This window comes from Oncorhynchus clarkii, chromosome 6 (genome assembly GCF_045791955.1).
Source record: "Oncorhynchus clarkii lewisi isolate Uvic-CL-2024 chromosome 6, UVic_Ocla_1.0, whole genome shotgun sequence".
Taxonomy (NCBI): domain Eukaryota; kingdom Metazoa; phylum Chordata; class Actinopteri; order Salmoniformes; family Salmonidae; genus Oncorhynchus; species Oncorhynchus clarkii.
The window spans coordinates 7,148,991-7,168,050 of NC_092152.1; the positions used below are offsets into that span (position 1 = coordinate 7,148,991).

The following is a 19,060-nucleotide window of genomic DNA, read 5'->3' on the forward strand; positions in this document are numbered from 1 at the left end:
AATGTTAATCCCAGAGCCAACCCGGAACATATCCCAGTCCGCATGACCAAAACAATCTTGAAGCATGGATTCCGATTGGTCAGACCAGCGTTGAATAAACCTTAGCATGGGTACTTCCTGTTTAAGTTTCTGCCTATAGGAAGGGAGGACTTTAGTTCCTGTACATTACCACAATCACACCATGAGTAGTTAATCATGAAACATACACCTCTGCCTTTTTTCTTCCTGGAGAGTTCTTTATTTCTGTCTGCGCGATGTGTTGTGAATCCAGCTGGCTGTATGGACAGGCACAGTATATTTGGAGAGAGCCAGGATTCCGTGAAATAGAGTATGTTACAGTCCCTGATGTCTCTCTTGAAGGAGATCCTCGCCCTGAGCTCGTCTACGTTATTGTCCAGTGACTGAACATTAGCGAGTAATGTACTTGTAAGTGGTGGATGGTGTGCATGCCTCCTTACTCGGACTAAAAGTCCACTCCGAATACCCCTTCTCGGCAGAGTCTTGGAGCAACCTCTGGGATGGGGGGTGTACGAACAAAGGATCGAATTACGGAAAGTTGTATTTCTGGTCGAAATACTGATGAACTACCACCGCTCTGATATCCAAAAGTTATTTCCGGCTGTATGTAATAATGCAAAAAACGATCTGGGCTAATAATGTAAGAAATAACACACAAAAAAAACGAAATACCGCAAAGTTGCTTACGGGCGGAGCGGCCATGTCTGCTCAGTTAGTGGACCGTTTGAACATCTACAGATCATCTTTAGGACACAGTCTAAAAAAAAAAGTGGTATTCGGTGTTGGAAGAGAAGATATTAAAGGTAGGTCTCAAAACACACACGCATTTTAATTATAAAACAACACACACGCATTTTAATTATAAAACAACACACACGCGTGTATAAAACATATATATATATATATAATTATATATATATAATTCAGCACAATAAACAAAAAAAATAAACATTTTAGAAAAGGAATCACATTCAACCACATAGAGGTTCTCAACACACACACACACACACACACACACACACACACACACACACACACACACACACACACACACACACACACACACACACACACACACACACACACACACACACACACACACACACACACACACACACACACACACACACACACACACACACACACACACACACACACAATATATATATATATACGGGTTGATGAATGACCAGTAGGAGGGGCAGTCTGAGGACTACCAAAAGACCAATGGGGAGTTTGTGTGACTAAAAGTGAAACTGGATAGAGCCTATAAGGACAGGGAGGTAGTGTAATCACAAAGCAGAGCTAATAGCAGGGTAGGAACCATCACACAACAGGGAAATCCTGACTTACATAGCATCAATAACAGACTAAATCTACACTTCACACACTTCCCTTCTCCAGAAGCCATCCTCACTCACGCATACACACACATATATATCTTCAGACACACAGCTTGAGTCCAGTCCAGACCCCTCAGTACAGCTCAGGTTATCGGTGACCAGTCATGATGCCTACCGTGGGTATTGCCAAGATCCTCTTCTGTGTTCTGTTCCTCTACAGCTGCTGCCGAGGTAAGTCCTCTCAGTTACTGGACTGTTACTTAATCATCATGACGGGATGTAGATATGTCTTTATTAGTGGGTTTATTACTTTACAACAACAACTTTACAACAACATAAACAGATACTCACGAGGCACACACTCACAGACAGACAGACAGACAGACAGACAGACAGACAGACAGACAGACAGACAGACAGACATACAGACAGACAGACAGACAGACAGACAGACAGACAGACAGACAGACAGACAGACAGACAGACAGACAGACAGACAGACAGACAGACAGACAGACAGACAGACAGACATACAGACAGACAGACAGACAGACAGACAGACAGACAGGCAGGCAGGCAGACAGACAGACAGACAGACAGACAGACAGACAGACAGACAGACAGGCAGACAGACAGACAGACAGACAGACAGACAGACAGACAGACAGACAGACAGACAGACAGACAGACAGACAGACAGACTGTAAAAATATAGTTGATTCAATTAATTATTATTTAGCAACAGGTTCCCGTCTTTTTTTTGTTTACTTAACTTTTCGATCAAAGTGTTACCTGAACATAACATTTTTAGTTGGCCCGAACTTTAGTTGGCCTGAACTTTAGTTGGCCCGAGCTCCTATTTGGAAAAGGTAGATTAGGGACATTCAAATATATTATATTTTATAACATACCACATTTTCAGACGACATATTTGACACACGTTGACTTTGTGCATGTAACATTAACCTAATAAAAATGAGGTTTGTGCAGTAGGTCTAATACATTATCACATCATATTGGCTATATGTCTGGCCTGCCAATACTGTTCTTCTCTGACCATATTATATTTCAAAACTCGAGCTTTGATAACAAAATAGATCAGTTGGTGTAGCACTTGCGAGGCACAGCTGAGCATAAATTTAAATAATTAGCTTTTTTATTTTGCTGGACTGATGGTACCTACATCTGATGGGCATGGTGGGTTCAAAACAACTGGGAACTTGGAAATCTTAAGAGTTCCGACTGGGGAAAAAAATCGCTTTTCCAACTCGGAATTCCAAGTTAGGAACTTGCGCCTCTTTGTAGATCTCCGACTTTTCGACCTGAAGACCAAGGACATCATGACTTGACCTCATATTTCCCAGAGTTCCCAGAGTTCCCAGAGACTGAGCAGAGAGAGGTGAGACTGACCAGAGTGAGGTGAGACTGACCAGAGAGAGGTGAGACTGACCAGAGAGAGGTGAGACTGACCAGAGAGAGGTGAGACTAACCAGAGAGAGGTGAGACTGACCACAGAGAGGTGAGACTGACCGGAGAGAGGTGAGACTGACCAGAGAGAGGTGAGACTGACCACAGAGAGGTGAGACTGACCGGAGAGAGGTGAGACTGACCAGAGAGAGGTGAGACTGACCAGAGAGAGGTGAGACTGACCACAGAGAGGTGAGACTGACCAGAGAGAGGTGAGACTGACCAGAGAGAGGTGAGACTGACCAGAGAGAGGTGAGACTGACCAGAGAGAGGTGAGACTGACCAGAGAGAGGTGAGACTGACCAGAGAGAGATGAGACTGACCAGAGAGAGATGAGACTGACCAGAGAGAGGTGAGACTGACCAGAGAGAGGTGAGACTGACCAGAGAGAGGTGAGACTGACTAGAGAGAGGTGAGACTGACCAGAGAGAGGTGAGACTGACCAGAGAGAGGTGAGACTGACCAGAGAGAGGTGAGACTGACCAGAGAGAGGTGAGACTGACCAGAGAGAGGTGAGACTGACCAGAGAGAGGGGACAACGTCTTCCACCTGATGGCTAAAGTCGAGTCACACCGCATCTGCTTTCAGACACAAATTCATGTTGTTCCTCTGACCAGAGAAAGTATAATATCCCTCCCTATTAAAATAGACAGGACGAGATGCTAATAATGATAGAAACACAGCGTTGTCCATACACTTGGCTACTCATTCATTACAGTGTGAGTGGAAGTAGAGAGAAACAATGTTGAATAAAAACTTAAAAACTTAAACTCAGCAGCTCTTTGCTGTATTCTTTGACAGTCTCTCTCTCGCTAGATTTTTTATTACAGTGCAGGCACTCACACACACACACACACACACACACACACACACACACACACACACACACACACACACACACACACACACACACACACACACACACACACACACACACACACAAAAATACTTTGTCATCATGTGAGCTCCTTGAATCGTCAACTCATGTTATCACCTCTCCCACCAGGAAACTAAATGTTGGCACTCAGTGAATAGAATTCTGTTAACAGAAAAGGAGTGTGTGTGTGTGTGTGTGTGTGTGCGCGCCTGCAAACGTTTGTGTGTGTGTGTGTGTGTGAACGAGCTATTACCTAACACTACCATATAGTTTGACCGTCTAGTGTCTGTAGTGTTGTTAAATTACAGGGGAATTCCCAGACAGATAAAAGAGATAAACATGCATCATTTAACTATAGTGTCAAGTCAGCATGAACACTACTGATTTCTCTCGCTCTCGCTCTCTTAAAGTCTCGCTCTCTCCCTCCACTTCCTATCCTTGTCCATGTCTCTCTCCTCTCTCCCTCTCTTTCTCCCTCTCACTCACTTTCTTTCTCCCTCTCTGTGTTTGTGTATGCTCAGCTACATCCACAATAGTGTGTTTTGACAGAAATAACCATGATAAATCATTGGACATGGTTCATTTCCCACAACTAAAACGACATCAATCCTGAGAAACTTAAGCCATCCCTAATCAGAGACAGTAAAGGGAGTATTATATTTCAGATCAGATTACACAATTTAAAACTGTTTTACCATATTTCTGTTTAGAGATACCTCAAAAAAGGGGACACTCAATCACTACCACAAAGACACACATTGGCAAACACACCCGCGGTCCCGCGCACACGCACACACACACGCACACACACACGCACGCACACACACGCACACACTGATCTCTGTAAAGGTGTGGCCCTGTTCCCCTCAGGTTCCCTCCCCCCGTTTCCTACATCTGTTTCTCTCTTTTTCTCACACATCGTTTTTCAACCTCCATCTTTCAATTCCTCCCCTCTCTTTCTGTATTCAATAAAATGCTATCTTGTCTAATTTTCAATGGTTGCACAGTTAAACAATAGTTATTTTCTCACTTTTAGGTGTGATGCATTGTTGCTTTGTCCCAAGAACGGAAATGGTTGACTTTTCAAAACCAATGGTCAAACTCCCACGATGTGTCAATTGCCCCACGTTTGAAACCGGGACGATGCGTTGATACACTTGTTTATTACAGGAATGAAGGCCTCATCTGAAGATCTCAAGCCATAGTGGTTTGCTAGTTTCGGAGAAATTCCCCAAACTTTGATGAGAGATACCAATCTTTGAAATGCGCTTGATATAAAGACAACCTGGAACATGCCCCGAATTTTTGTGTTGACACTTACATCATGTCACAGTGCATTGTGAAGAATCAGGATGGATGTGGCTATGATACGTGTGTAAAGGCCAGAAGGAAGAGATAGCACAAAATAAACATTGCTCACAAGATAAAAAAAATGGTGACAGAGGAGAAAGGGTACATTCTCAATGCAATTTGTCTCACTTTTGGTTACAGAAGTTCTGCTGCAAAGCTAATGTTTGCTAGCACCTCTGTCCTACCTAGCTAGCTAAGAAACGTTAGCTAACTAGCTTTAGGTAAAATCTAAAACATATTTTTGAATGTAGAAATTCTGCTAGATGATTTAGCACGAGATAATCTTTGGCATTATGTAGTTAGCTAGCGAAGTAGATCATGTTTGCTGGCTAGTTTAGATTAGTACGCTAGCTAGCTAGTTATCTAACCTTTGAACTCAGGTATTGTCTTTAGCTAGGTAACGTTAGCTGGTAATTTAGCTAGCTTGTATCTTTGTCAGCAAAGCAGTAGTTCCAATTTTAAGACTAACTTACTATCTAGCTAGCCAACAGGCTAGCTATTAGCAAAAGTTGGGATAACTAGCTAACCCCTTTAATCAGTGGTAGCTGGCTATTAGTGTTAGCAAGTAATGTTAAACACTAGCTAGCTAGCTATTATTATTATTAGCTAGCAGTGGATAACACTGCTAAATCATGATAGCAGAGATATCTGTTGCTAGAGTGTCTACGCTAAATTGACATACATTCTACATTTAACCCAACCCCTCTGAATCAGAGAGGTGCAGGGGGGCTGCCTTAATTGACTTCCACATCTCCAGTGCCCAGGGAACAGTAAATATATCAACATTTAGCTAGCTGAATGACAGATTTTTACCTTGTCAGCTCAAGGATTTGATCTAGCAACCTTTCTGGCCCAACGCTCTAACCACTAGGCTACCTGCCGCCCCTTCTAGGCTACCTGCCGCCCCTTCTAGGCTACCTGCCGTCCGTTCTAGGCTACCTGCCGCCCCTTCTAGGCTACCTGCCGCCCCTTCTAGGATACCTGCCGCCCCTTCTAGGCTACCTGCCGCCCCTTCTAGGATACCTGCCGCCCCTTCTAGGCTACCTGCCGCCCCTTCTAGGCTAGCTGCCGCCCCTTCTAGGATACCTGCCGCCCCTTCTAGGCTACCTACCCCCCCTTCTAGGCTACCTGCCTCCCCTTGAGAAAAAACACAGAAGGGGACCATGAGACCCAATGTTGTATTTTAAATAGTTAAGCTGTTGTCAATTTCTATTCTGACTTGTAATGGTAAAAATGAGAAAAAAAGACATCCCCTGTTTATCTGAATTAGCTAGACTACTCACTATACCAATGAGTCACTGAAATTACAATTATTTTCCCAATGTATCATTCTATTGAATTACATTTAGTTCTTACTCTTGTTTTGTATGTTTTAGGAGATGATATGCTGTTTTAAATGTTTGAAACTCATTCATAAACGTCCAGAATATTTCCACTTTCTTTTAAGATATATTTTTAGAAGTTATAAATATTGATAGGCCTAACTCAGGAATAAATGGTCAGTAGGTTTCCACTTTCTTTAAAGGTATATTTTCAGCAGTTATAAATGTTGGTAACTCATTTGTTAATGGTCAGTGGATTACCATTTTAGAATAAGGTATACGTTTAGCACTTATAAATGTTGATAACTCAGTTATAAATGTGTATAGGTCCGTCACTTTAGGATAAGGTATACGTTTAGCACTTATAAATGTTGATAACTCAGTTATAAATGTTTATAGGTCTGTCACTTTAGGATAAGGTACACTTTTAGCAGTTATACATCATTTATAAATGATCTGAGAGTTCACTCAGAGTGTAGACATACGTAAGGGCAGTATTGGGTACTCATCACTACATACAGTACATGACAGAAGATTCAACACTTCGTTACGGTGACCATATTACCATCTAGTGGAAGCCATAGGAACTGCAATCTTTATTTTATTTTATTTCACCTTTATTTAACCAGGTAGGCTAGTTGAGAACACCTTTATTTAACCAGGTAGGCTAGTTGAGAACACCTTTATTTAACCAGGTAGGCTAGTTGAGAACACCTTTATTTAACCAGGTAGGCTAGTTGAGAACACCTTTATTTAACCAGGTAGGCTAGTTGAGAACACCTTTATTTAACCAGGTAGGCTAGTTGAGAACACCTTTATTTAACCAGGTAGGCTAGTTGAGAACACCTTTATTTAACCAGGTAGGCTAGTTGAGAACGAGTTCTCATTTACAATTGCGACCTGGCCAAGATAAAGCAAAGCAGTTCGACACATACAACGACACAGAGTTACACATGGAGTAAAACAAACATACAGTCAATAATACAGTATAAACAAGTCTATATACGATGTGAGCAAATGAGGTGAGATAAGGGAGGTAAAGGCAAAAAAGGCCATGGTGGCAAAGTAAATACAATATAGCAAGTACAACACTGGAATGGTAGATTTGCAATGGAAGAATGTGCAAAGTAGAAATAAAAATGATGGGGTGCAAAGGAGTAAAATAAATAAATAAATTAAATACAGTAGGGAAAGAGGTAGTTGTTTGGGCTAAATTATAGACGGGCTATGTACAGGTGCAGTAATCTGTGAGCTGCTCTGACAGTTGGTGCTTAAAGCTAGTGAGGGAGATAAGTGTTTCCAGTTTCAGAGATTTTTGTAGTTCGTTCAAGTCATTGGCAGCAGAGAACTGGAAGGAGAGGCGGCCAAAGAAATAATTGGTTTTGGGGGTGACTAGAGAGATAGGTTCCTCATCAGTGGCTTGTAGACTGTAGATGTTCTATAGGTTCCTCATCAGTGGCTTGTAGACTGTAGATGTTCTATAGGTTCCTCATCAGTGGCTTGTAGACTGTAGATGTTCTATAGGTTCCTCATCAGTGGCTTGTAGACTGTAGATGTTCTATAGGTTCCTCATCAGTGGCTTGTAGACTGCGTGGAAGGCAGGAGATCCTAAACATGTTTACGTTAACTAATGATCAATTACAATGAGACCGGCAGTTATTTGCATAAAAATCACAGGCTGACAAAATGTCATTACTGCCACAGCCCTGGGTATCAATAACATGACTGCCACAGCCCTGGGTATCAATAACATGACTGCCACAGCCCTGGGTATCAATAACATGACTGCCACAGCCCTGGGTATCAATAACATGACAGCCACAGCCCTGGGTATCAATAACATGACTGCCACAGCCCTGGGTATCAATAGCATGACTGCCACAGCCCTGGGTATCAATAACATGACTGCCACAGCCCTGGGTATCAATAACATGACTGCCACAGTCCTGGATATCAATAACATGACTGCCACAGCCCTGGGTATCAATAACATGACTGCCACCGCCCTGGGTATCAATAACATGACTGCCACAGCCCTGGGTATCAATAACATGACTGCCACAGCCCTGGGTATCAATAACATGACTGCCACAGCCCTGGGTATCAATAACATGACTGCCACAGCCCTGGGTATCAATAACATGACTGCCACAGCCCTGGGTATCAATAACATGACTGCCACCGCCCTGGGTATCAATAACATGACTGCCACAGCCCTGGGTATCAATAACATGACTGCCACAGCCCTGGGTATCAATAACAAGGATGGCTCCCCCGTTGTTTTACCATCCAGTGATATTACGGTTGCCATTTCACACCAGAGCGTTCACCATCCTTGGACTATCACAGAGAAGTGGTTAAGTGTGTTGATATAATCTGGTAAGGAATTAGGAATGATGATTGACTCGTGTTCTGGATGTAGACGCATCATGAAAACCAACCTCTTCTATTCCTGGGACAGAGCACCAATTACATCACACCTAAAAGGGAGAAAATAACTATTGTTCAACGGTGCAACTATTGAAAATAAGGATGCATGATGATACACAAAGGGTTCAATATTATAAGCGTTTGTAAGTTATAAAATGGTTAGTAACTGGACAGAAATATTGGCTTACTATTTGGCAAACACTGACCAGTTATTGAACTATTTTTTACCAATGATTTATAACCATTTATTAATGATTTATAATGCATTTATTAATGGTTTATAATGCATTTATTAATGGTTTATAATGCATTTATTAATGGTTTATAATGCATTTATTAATGGTTTATAATGCATTTACAAATGATTAAATAATCGATTTAAAAAAATTATAATAACCCCTTTATAAGCCCTTTACAAATGAAATCTTAATGTAAAAAGGGTTACCCATTATTTGTTGTTGAGGCAATTATCTGCTGACTGTTTAAATGTTTTAAACTTTTATTTTGAAGGTTCAATGTTTGTTTTTTTACCTTCTCTTTCTCTTCTCTCTCAGTGACTCAGGGACAGATGGTGATGGACTGCTGTCTGACGGTCAGTCAGAGAGCGATACCTAGACACGTTGTCATAGGTTACCAGCCTCAGGTCAGAGGTCAAGGCTGCTCCATCAGCGCTGTGGTGTAAGTGAAAAACGTGCATTTCATTGGTTTGGATTTACAACGACCACCCACTGTGGAGTTGAGAGGATTGTATAGGTATTACTGCATTGTCGGAACTAGAAGCACAAGCATTTCGCCAACACTCGCATTAACATCTGCTAACCATGTGTATGTGACAAATGCAATTTGATTTTATTTGGTATAAGAAATATGGTGAAAAATCCACATGCCTTATAAGAAAGCGAGGGCTGTTATTATACTTAACAAAAACATAAATTCAACATGGAACAATTTAAAAGATTTTACTGTCTTACAGTTCAGAGCAGGAAACCAGTCAATTGAAATAAATTCATTAGGCCCTAATCTATGGATGGGCCTAGGAGCCATAGGTGGGACTAGGAGGGCATAGGCCCACCCACTTAGGAGCCTGGTCCAGCCAATCAGAATGAGTTTTTCCCCACAAAAGGGCTTAATTACAGACAGAAAAACTCCTCAGCACCCCCCTCCCCCTCCTCAGACGATCCCACATGTGAAGAAGCCGGATTTGGAGGTATTGAGCTGGCATGGTTACACGTGGTCTGCGGTGGTGAGGCTGGTTGGATGTACTGCGAAATCCTATAATATTACATTGGAGGAGGCTTATGGTAGAGAAATGAACATTCAATTCTCTGGCAACTGCTCTGTTGAACATTACTGCAGTCAGCATGCCAATTGGACGCTCCCTCAAAACTTGAGAGATCTGTGGCATTGTGTTGTGTGACAAAACTGCACATTTTAAAGTGGCCTTTTATTGTCCCCATCACAAGGTGCACCTATGCAACGATCATCCTGTTTAATCAGCTTATTGATGGATTATCTTGGCAAAGGAGAAATGCTTACTAACACCAAGCACCATGCACTCTATCAACTGAGCCACATCATCATTAACAACTTGTTGTCTCATTGTCTCATTGTACTCAATTACTGGATTGGTCATTGTTTTATCGTCACGGTGATGGAAAGACTACAGGTACAAACCTAGATGACCAGCCTACAGTTGAAGTCGGAAGTTAACATATACCTTAGCCAAATACATTTAAACTCAGTTTTTCACAATTTCTGGCATTTAATCCTAGTAAAAATTCCCTGTCTTAGGTCAGTTAAGATCACCACTTTATTTTAAGAATGTGAAATGTCAGAATAATAGAAGAGAGAATGATTTATTTCAGCTTTTATTTCTTTCATCACATTCCCAGTGGGTCAGAAGTTTACATACAATCAATTAGTATTTGGTAGCATTGCCTTTAAATTGTTTAACTTGGGTCAAACGTTTCGGGTAGCCTTCCACAAGCTTCCCACAATAAGTTGGGGGAATTTTGTCCCATTCCTCCTAACAGAGCTGGTGTAACTGAGTCAGGTTTGTAGGCATCCTTGCTCACACACACTTTTTCAGTTCTGCCCACAAATTTTCAATAGGATTGAGGTCAGGGCTTTGTGATGGCCACTCCAATACAGTGACTTCGTTGTCCTTAAGCCATTTTGCCACAACTTTGGAAGTATTCTTGGGGTCATTGACCATTTGGAATACCCATTTGCGACCAAGCTTTAACTTTCTGACTGATGTCTTGAGATGTTGCTTCAATATATCCACATAATTTTCTTTCCTCATGATGCCATCTATTTTGTGAAGTGCACCAGTTCCTCTTGCAGCAAAGCTTCGGCTTGCAAGCATCCCCCTTTTTCCTCCAAACATAACGATGGTCGCTATGGACAAACAGTTCTATTTTTGTTTCATCAGACCAGAGGACATTTCTTCAAAAGTACGATCTTTGTCCCCATGTGCAGTTGCAAACCGTAATCTGGCTTTTTTATGGCGATTTTGGAGCAGTGGCTTCTTCCTTGCTGAGCGGCCTTTCAGGTTATGTCGATATCGGACTCGTTTTACTGTGGATATACAGTGCTGTGAAAAAGCATTTGCCCCCTTCCTGATTTCTTTTTTTTCTTCACATCTGTCACACTTAAATGTTCCAGATCATCAAACAAATTTAAATATTACACAAAGATAACCCAAGTAAACACAAAATGCAGTTTTTAACCCATTCAGAGGTGGACTTGCTGGTGTGTTTTGGATCATTGTCCTGCTGCAGAACCCAAGTGCGCTTCAGCTTGAGGTCATGAACTGATGGCCGGACAATCTCCTTCAGGATTTTTTGGTAGAGAGCAGAATTCCTGGTTCCATCGATCACAGCAAGTCGTCCAGGTCCTGAAGCAGCAAAGCATCCCCAGACCATCACACCACCACCACCATATTGGACTGTTGGTATGATGTTCTTTATCTGAAATGCTGTGTTACTTTTACGGCAGATGTAACCGGACGCACATCTTCCAAAAAGTTCAACGTTTGTCTCATCAGTCCACAGAATATTTTCCCAAAAGTCTTGGGGATCATCAAGATGTTTTTTGCCAAAAGTGAGACAAGCCTTTATTTTTTATTTTTAGTCAGCAGTGGTTTTCGCCTTGGAACTCTGCCATGGATGCCATTTTTGCCCAGTCTCTTTCTTACGGTTGAATACTTATGGTTGAATTCTCATGAATACTGACCTTAACTGAGGCAAGTGATGCCTGCCGTTCTTTAGATGTTGTTATGGGTTCTTTTGTGACCTCTTGGATGTCGCGGCATGATGTCTTGCAGTAATGGCCTGGCAGTAATCAGGCCTGGGTGTGGCTCGTGAAATTGAACTCAGCTTTCCACAAAATTTGATTAACCACAGTAAATTCACGATTTAACAATGGGGGGCAATTACTTTGTAACATAGGGCCACGAAGGTTCGGATAGCTTTTTTTCCTTTAATAAACTAAATGATCACTTAAAAACTGCATTTTGTGTTTTCTTGGGTTATCTTTGTGTAATATTAAAATTTGTTTGATGATTTGAAACGATTAAGTGTGACAAATGTAAAAAATACTTTATACTTATACTTTTGTACCTGAAATTGCTCCCAAGGATGAACCAGACTTGTGGAGGTCTACAACTTTTTTTCTGAGGTCTTGGCTGATTTATTTGGATTTTCCCATGATGTCACGCAAAGATGCGCTGAGTTTTTAAGGTATGCCTTGAAATACATCCACAGGTACACCTCCAATTGACTCAAATTATGTAAATTAGCCTATTAGAAGCTTCTACAGCCATGACATCATTTTCTGGAATTTTCCAAGCTGTTTAAAGGCACATTCAACTTAATGTATGTAAACTTCTGACCCACTGGATTGTGATACAGTGAATTCATTATAAGTGAAATAATCTGTCTATAAACAATTGTTGGAAAAATGACTTGTGTCATGCACAAAGTAGATAAAACTTTATTTTGTTTTTGTTGACTTCAACCTAAGTGTATGTAAACTTCCGACATCAACTGTATGTACAATACAGTAATGACATTTACATTAAGTGGTTTGTAAGCAGTGACGGTCAGTGAGGGAGGACAATTATTTTTCCATGAGCATGACCTTATTTCGAAAACAGCATATTAGATGACTCTCATTCATTTAATTCACTAAATTCTCCTTCATTTTGGAAGATATTAATTTGTTCAACTATTGTCTTTCTCTCTTTTTGAGTCAACTAGCTAGCTGTAGTTTATGCTTTCAGTACTAGATTCGTTTTCTGATCCTTTGATTGGGTGGACAACATGTAAATTCATGCTGCAAAGAGCTTTGATAGCTTGGAAGACGTTCTCCGGAGGTTGCCTTAATTACGGTGCAAGTCTATGGATGGGGGTGAGAACCATGAGCCTCCTAGGTTTTGTATTGAAGTCAATGTACCCAGAGGAGGATGGAAGCTAGCTGTCCTCCGGCCACACTATAGTGCTACCCTACAGAGTTCTGTTGATGCTACTGTAGACTTTAATTGCAAAATAGTGTTTTAATCAATTAAGTGGTGAAATGTGATTATATTTAGTATAGTTTCATCTACAAAGGAAAACTTTTTAAATGTTTTACTTTAAAAAAAATGAAATTCACTGAGGAGGATGGTCCTCCCCTTCGTCCTCTGAGGAGCCTCCACTGTTTATATGGATGGTAAGAGTGGTGGACACCTTTTAGATGTAAATGTTTGAGGACAGGGTTTTGTTCTTTCTGGATTCCATTAGAATGACATCACAGAGAAAGGAACAGGGTTTTGTTCTTTCTGGATTCCATTAGAATGACATCACAGAGAAAGGGAGAGGGTTTTGTTCTGTCTGGATTCCATTAGAATGACATCACAGAGAAAGGGACAAGGTTGTGTTCTTTCTGGATTCTATTAGAATGACATCACAGAGAAAGGGACAGGGTTGTGTTCTTTCTGGATTCCATTAGAATGACATCACAGAGAAAGGGACAGGGTTGTGTTCTTTCTGGATTCCATTAGAATGACATCACAGAGAAAGGGACAGGGTTTTGTTCTTTCTGGATTCCATTAGAATGACATCACAGAGAAAGGAACAGGGTTTTGTTCTTTCTGGATTCCATTAGAATGACATCACAGAGAAAGAGAGAGGGTTTTGTTCTTTCTGGATTCCATTAGAATGACATCACAGAGAAAGAGAGAGGGTTTTGTTCTGTCTGGATTACATTAGAATGACATCACAGAGAAAGGGAGAGGGTTTTGTTCTTTCTGGATTCCATTAGAATGACATCACAGAGAAAGAGAGAGGGTTTTGTTCTTTCTGGATTCTATTAGAATGACATCACAGAGAAAGGGACAGGGTTTGTTCTTTCTGGATTACATTAGAATGACAATAGCAGAGAAATAGACAGGGTTTTGTTCTTTCTGGATTACATTAGAATGACATCACAGAGAAAGGGAGAGGGCAACAACTCTTACAATTACAACTATTAAATCCTGCAAGACACTGTTCTTAATTATACAGCTACCTTTTTTTTTGTCGAAGCAGAGATGATGAAAAACCGTTTTTGCCCATGCTACAGACAACTATATCGGTCTGCTAATACTAGTAAAGGCCCAGTGGACTACTTTTGGAAAAATATAAATTTTTCTAAAAATATTTTTTTTTTTTAAATTCAGATTTTTCAGGGGGTGCTGCCGGCACCCTCAGCACCCCTACTTCCCACGGCTATGCCAGTAGCAGGAGTTTGATCCCAGCATATTCCTTACTCTCCATACCTCCCTGTAACCTTTCTCCCCTCTCATTCCTTACTCTGTACCTCCTTGTAACCTGTCTCCCCTCTCATTCCTTACTGCAGCTTCACTACCAGGAGGGGACTCAAGCTGTGTGCTCCCACTGACCCCACCTGGGTTACAGACCTGATGAATCTCATGGACCGCCTCATCAAGAAATGCCACGAAACCAACTTCAAGGTAACGTCCTTACAAGCAATGAGCATGTAGATTACATAGATTACAGTGTATAGTAGATATAGTACTGTGTAGATTACATACCGGGAATATCTGCATTGTGTCCCGCCACCCGCCACCCACCACCCGCCAATCCCCTCCTTTACGCTACTGCTACTCTCTGTTTATCATACATGCATAGTCACGTACATAGGTCTACTACACCTGTTGTATTCATCGTTTCACTGTAAGGTCTACTACACCTGTTGTATTCAGCATTTCACTGTAAGGTCTACTACACTTGTTGTACTCAGCATTTCACTGTAAGGTCTACTACACCTGTTGTATTCAGCATTTCACTGTAAGGTCTAATACACCTGCTGTATTCAGCATTTCACTGTAAGGTCTACTACACCTGTTGTATTCAGCATTTCACTGTAAGGTCTACTACACCTGTTGTATTCGGCACACGTGACAAATAAACTTTGATTTGATTTGACATAGATTGCAGTATAGAGTAGCCGTCTTCATCGACCTGGCCAAGGCTTTCGACTCTGTCAATCACCGCATTCTTATCGGCAGACTAAACAGCCTTGATTTCTCAAATGACTGCCTGGCCTGGTTCACCAACTACTTCTCAGACAGAGTTCAGTGTGTCAAATCGGAGGGCCTGTTATCCGGACCTCTGGCAGTCTCTATGGGGGTACCACAGGGTTTAATTCTCGGGCCGACTCTTTTCTCGGTATATATCAACAATGTCGCTCTTGCTGTTGGTGATTCCCTGATCCACCTCTAGGCAGACGACACCATTCTGTATACATCTGGCCCTTCTTTGGACACTGTGTTAACTAACCTCCAAACGAGCTTCAATGCCATACAACACTCCTTCCGTGGCCTCCAACTGCTCCTAAACGCTAGTAAAACCAAATGCATGCTTTTCAACCGTTCGCTGCCCGCACCCGCCCGCATCACTAGCATCACTACTCTGGACGATTCTGACTTAGAATATGTGGACAACTACAAATACCTAGGTGTCTGGCTAGAATGTAAACTCTCCTTCCAGACTCATATTAAACATCTCCAATCCAAAATTAAAACTAGAATTGTCTTCTTATTTCGCAACAAAGCCTCCTTCCCTCACGCCGCCAAACATACCCTCGTAAAACTGACTATCCTACCGATCCTCGACTTCGGCGATGTAATTTACAAAATAGCTTCCAATACTCTACTCAGCAAACTGGATGCAGTCTATCACAGTGCCATCCGTTTTGTCACCAAAGCCCCTTATACCACCCACCAATGCGACCTGTATGCTCTATCGGCTGGCCCTCGCTACATATTCATCGCCAGAACCACTGGCTTCAGGTCATCTATAAGTCTATGCTAGGTAAAGCGCCGCCTTATCTCAGCTCACTGGTCACGATAACAACACCCACCTGTAGCACGCGCTCCAGCAGGTATATCTCACTGGTCATCCCCAAAGCCAACACCTACTTTGGCTGCCATTCCTTCCAGTTCTTTGCTGCCAATGACTAGAACGAATTGCAAAAATCGAGACTTATATTTCCCTCACTAACTTTAAACATCAGCTATCTGAGCAGCTAACCAATCGCTGCAGCTGTACATAGCCCATCTGTAAATAGCCCACCCAATCTACTTACCTCATCCCCATATTGTTTTTATTTACTTTTCTGCTCTTTTGCACACCAGTATTACTACTTGCACATCATCATCTGCTCATCTATCACTCCAGTGTTAATTTGCTAAACTGTAATTACTTTGCTACTATGGCCTATTTATTGCCTACCTCCTCACACCATTTGCACACACTGTATATAGACTTACTTTCTTTTCTTCTATTGTGTTAATGACTGTACGCTTGTTTATTCCATGTGTAACTCTGTGTTGTTGTTTGTGTTGCACTGCTTTGCTTTATCTTGGCCAGGTCGCAGTTGTAAATGAGAACTTGTTCTCAACTAATTTACCTGGTTAAAGGTGAAATAATAAATAAATACAATATTGTACTGGGTAGATTACATAGATTATAATATATAGTACTGGGTAGATTACATAGATTACAGTATATAGTACTGGGTAGATTACATAGATTACAGTATATAGTACTGGGTAGATTACATATTTTACAGTATATAGTAGATATAGTACTGGGTAGATTACATAGATTATAATATATAGTACTGGGTAGATTACATATTTTACAGTATATAGTACTGGGAAGATTACATATTTTACAGTATATAGTAGATATAGTACTGGGTAGATTACATATTTTACAGTATATAGTACTGGGTAGATTACATATTTTACAGTATATAGTAGATATAGTACTGGGTAGATTACATATTTTACAGTATATAGTACTGGGTAGATTACATATTTTACAGTATATAGTACTGGGTAGATTACATATTTTACAGTATATAGTAGATATAGTACTGGGTAGATTACATATTTTACAGTATATAGTACTGGGTAGATTACATATTTTACAGTATATAGTAGATATAGTACTGGGTAGATTACATAGATTATAGTATATAGTACTGGGTAGATTACATATTTTACAGTATATGGTACTGGGTAGATTACATATTTTACAGTATATAGTACTGGGTAGATTACATAGATTACAGTATATAGTACTGGGTAGATTACATAGATTACAGTATATAATAGCTATAGTACTGGGTAGATTACATAGATTATAGTATATAGTAGATATAATACTGGGTAGATTACATAGATTATAGTATATAGTACTGGATAGATTACATAGATTATAGTATATAGTAGATATAGTACTGGGTAGATTACATAGATTACAGTATATAGTAGATATAGTACTGGGTAGATTACATAGATTATAGTATATAGTACTGGGAAGATTACATAGATTACAGTATATGGTACTGGGAAGATTACAGTATATAGTAGATATAGTACTGGGTAGATTACATAGATTATAGTATATAGTACTGGGAAGATTACATAGATTATAGTATATAGTAGATATAGTACTGGGTAGATTACAGTATATAGTAGGTTTAGTACTGGGTAGATAACATGCTAAATTAGTCAGAATTATGATTTGGCGGTTGGCTTAATGTCTTGCAAATCCTCCAGGTGTTTTTAGCTGCAACCATTGAACCACAATGTTGTTGAGTGTTGAGTCACAAAACGAAGAAGGAAAAAAAAAAAACCCGATGTGATTCAGCAGTTACTAAACCACTAAACTTTGGAATTCAAAAGAAACTTACTTTAGCTAGTGACCTAACTCTAAGTGTGTCTGTGTGTTTGCAGGCTAAACACTGTAAGAAGCTGATGCACAAGAGTCCCTAAGGTCCCTGTCAGATCCCCTCCTACCACCACCACCACCACCACCACCTCCACCCCCCCCTGGTCAAAACAACCATGACAGAGCCTGAGAAGAACCTTCCAAGTGGGTGAAGAACAGGGTGGGAGAAGTAAAACAACGACAAAAAAAGACGAATGTGATTCCTCTTACCACTAATGCACTTTTTTATTAAGTTTCCTTCTGTCTTCAGTCTTTTGTTTATCCAATAGACCATCTTGCTTAAGATACCATGCTGTTTCTCAGTGGCAGGTTCACGTAGAAGACGTTTTTTGTTGTTGTTATTTTTATGTGACAAAATATCGAATGATAATATTCAAAAAAAAAAGAGTAGACTGGCTTTGACCCTTGACCCCACATTTGAACTGACCCTTATTAAAGCTACAGTCTGTGATTTGAAAAGCAACAAAATGGCAGAAGTAATTGAAACGACCAGATTCCTAGATCCCAGACTGATTTTGTCAATCAAATAAAACTTTATTTGTCACATGCTTCGTGAACAGCTGTGTTCCAACAGTGAAATTCTTACTAACACGTCATGTTCCAACAACGCAGGATAAAGATAGAAAAATATATATATAATATAAAATCAGAATCAGAAATCAGAATAAATCAGGGGTTAGAGGTCAGGGGTCAAGGTGCTGGCAGCTGGTTAGAACACCCATCTGCCTAATCGATACGTACATCTCAGAGAATTAAATATACAATGTATATGACACATTCTTATTTTTCGTGGACCTTTTGTTTTTTTCAATTTAGACTTTGCCAAATCAATATTCTGAGTGAACGTATTGCTGTTTATTTTGAGGACGATAGTGTATGGGCCAGATTCCCAGACACAGTGTATGGGTGTATTCCAAGACACAGTGTATTTTCAAGCTCTGTCAAATGGGTTGTTAGTCATAGCTT

The 19,060-nt window shown here is 40.6% G+C and overlaps 1 protein-coding gene across 1 annotated transcript; it reads left to right on the forward strand.

The window, feature by feature from the left end:
* The first annotated feature begins 1,272 nt into the window (after positions 1 to 1,272).
* LOC139410581 (chemokine (C-C motif) ligand 19a, tandem duplicate 1) lies at positions 1,273 to 18,925 on the forward strand. The gene is made up of 4 exons (XM_071155879.1): positions 1,273 to 1,592; positions 9,362 to 9,485; positions 14,688 to 14,802; positions 18,100 to 18,925. The coding sequence occupies exons 1-4, from the start codon at positions 1,526 to 1,528 to the stop codon at positions 18,136 to 18,138; spliced, it is 345 nt and encodes a 114-aa protein (XP_071011980.1). The 5' UTR covers positions 1,273 to 1,525; the 3' UTR covers positions 18,139 to 18,925.
* The last annotated feature ends 135 nt before the right edge of the window (positions 18,926 to 19,060 follow it).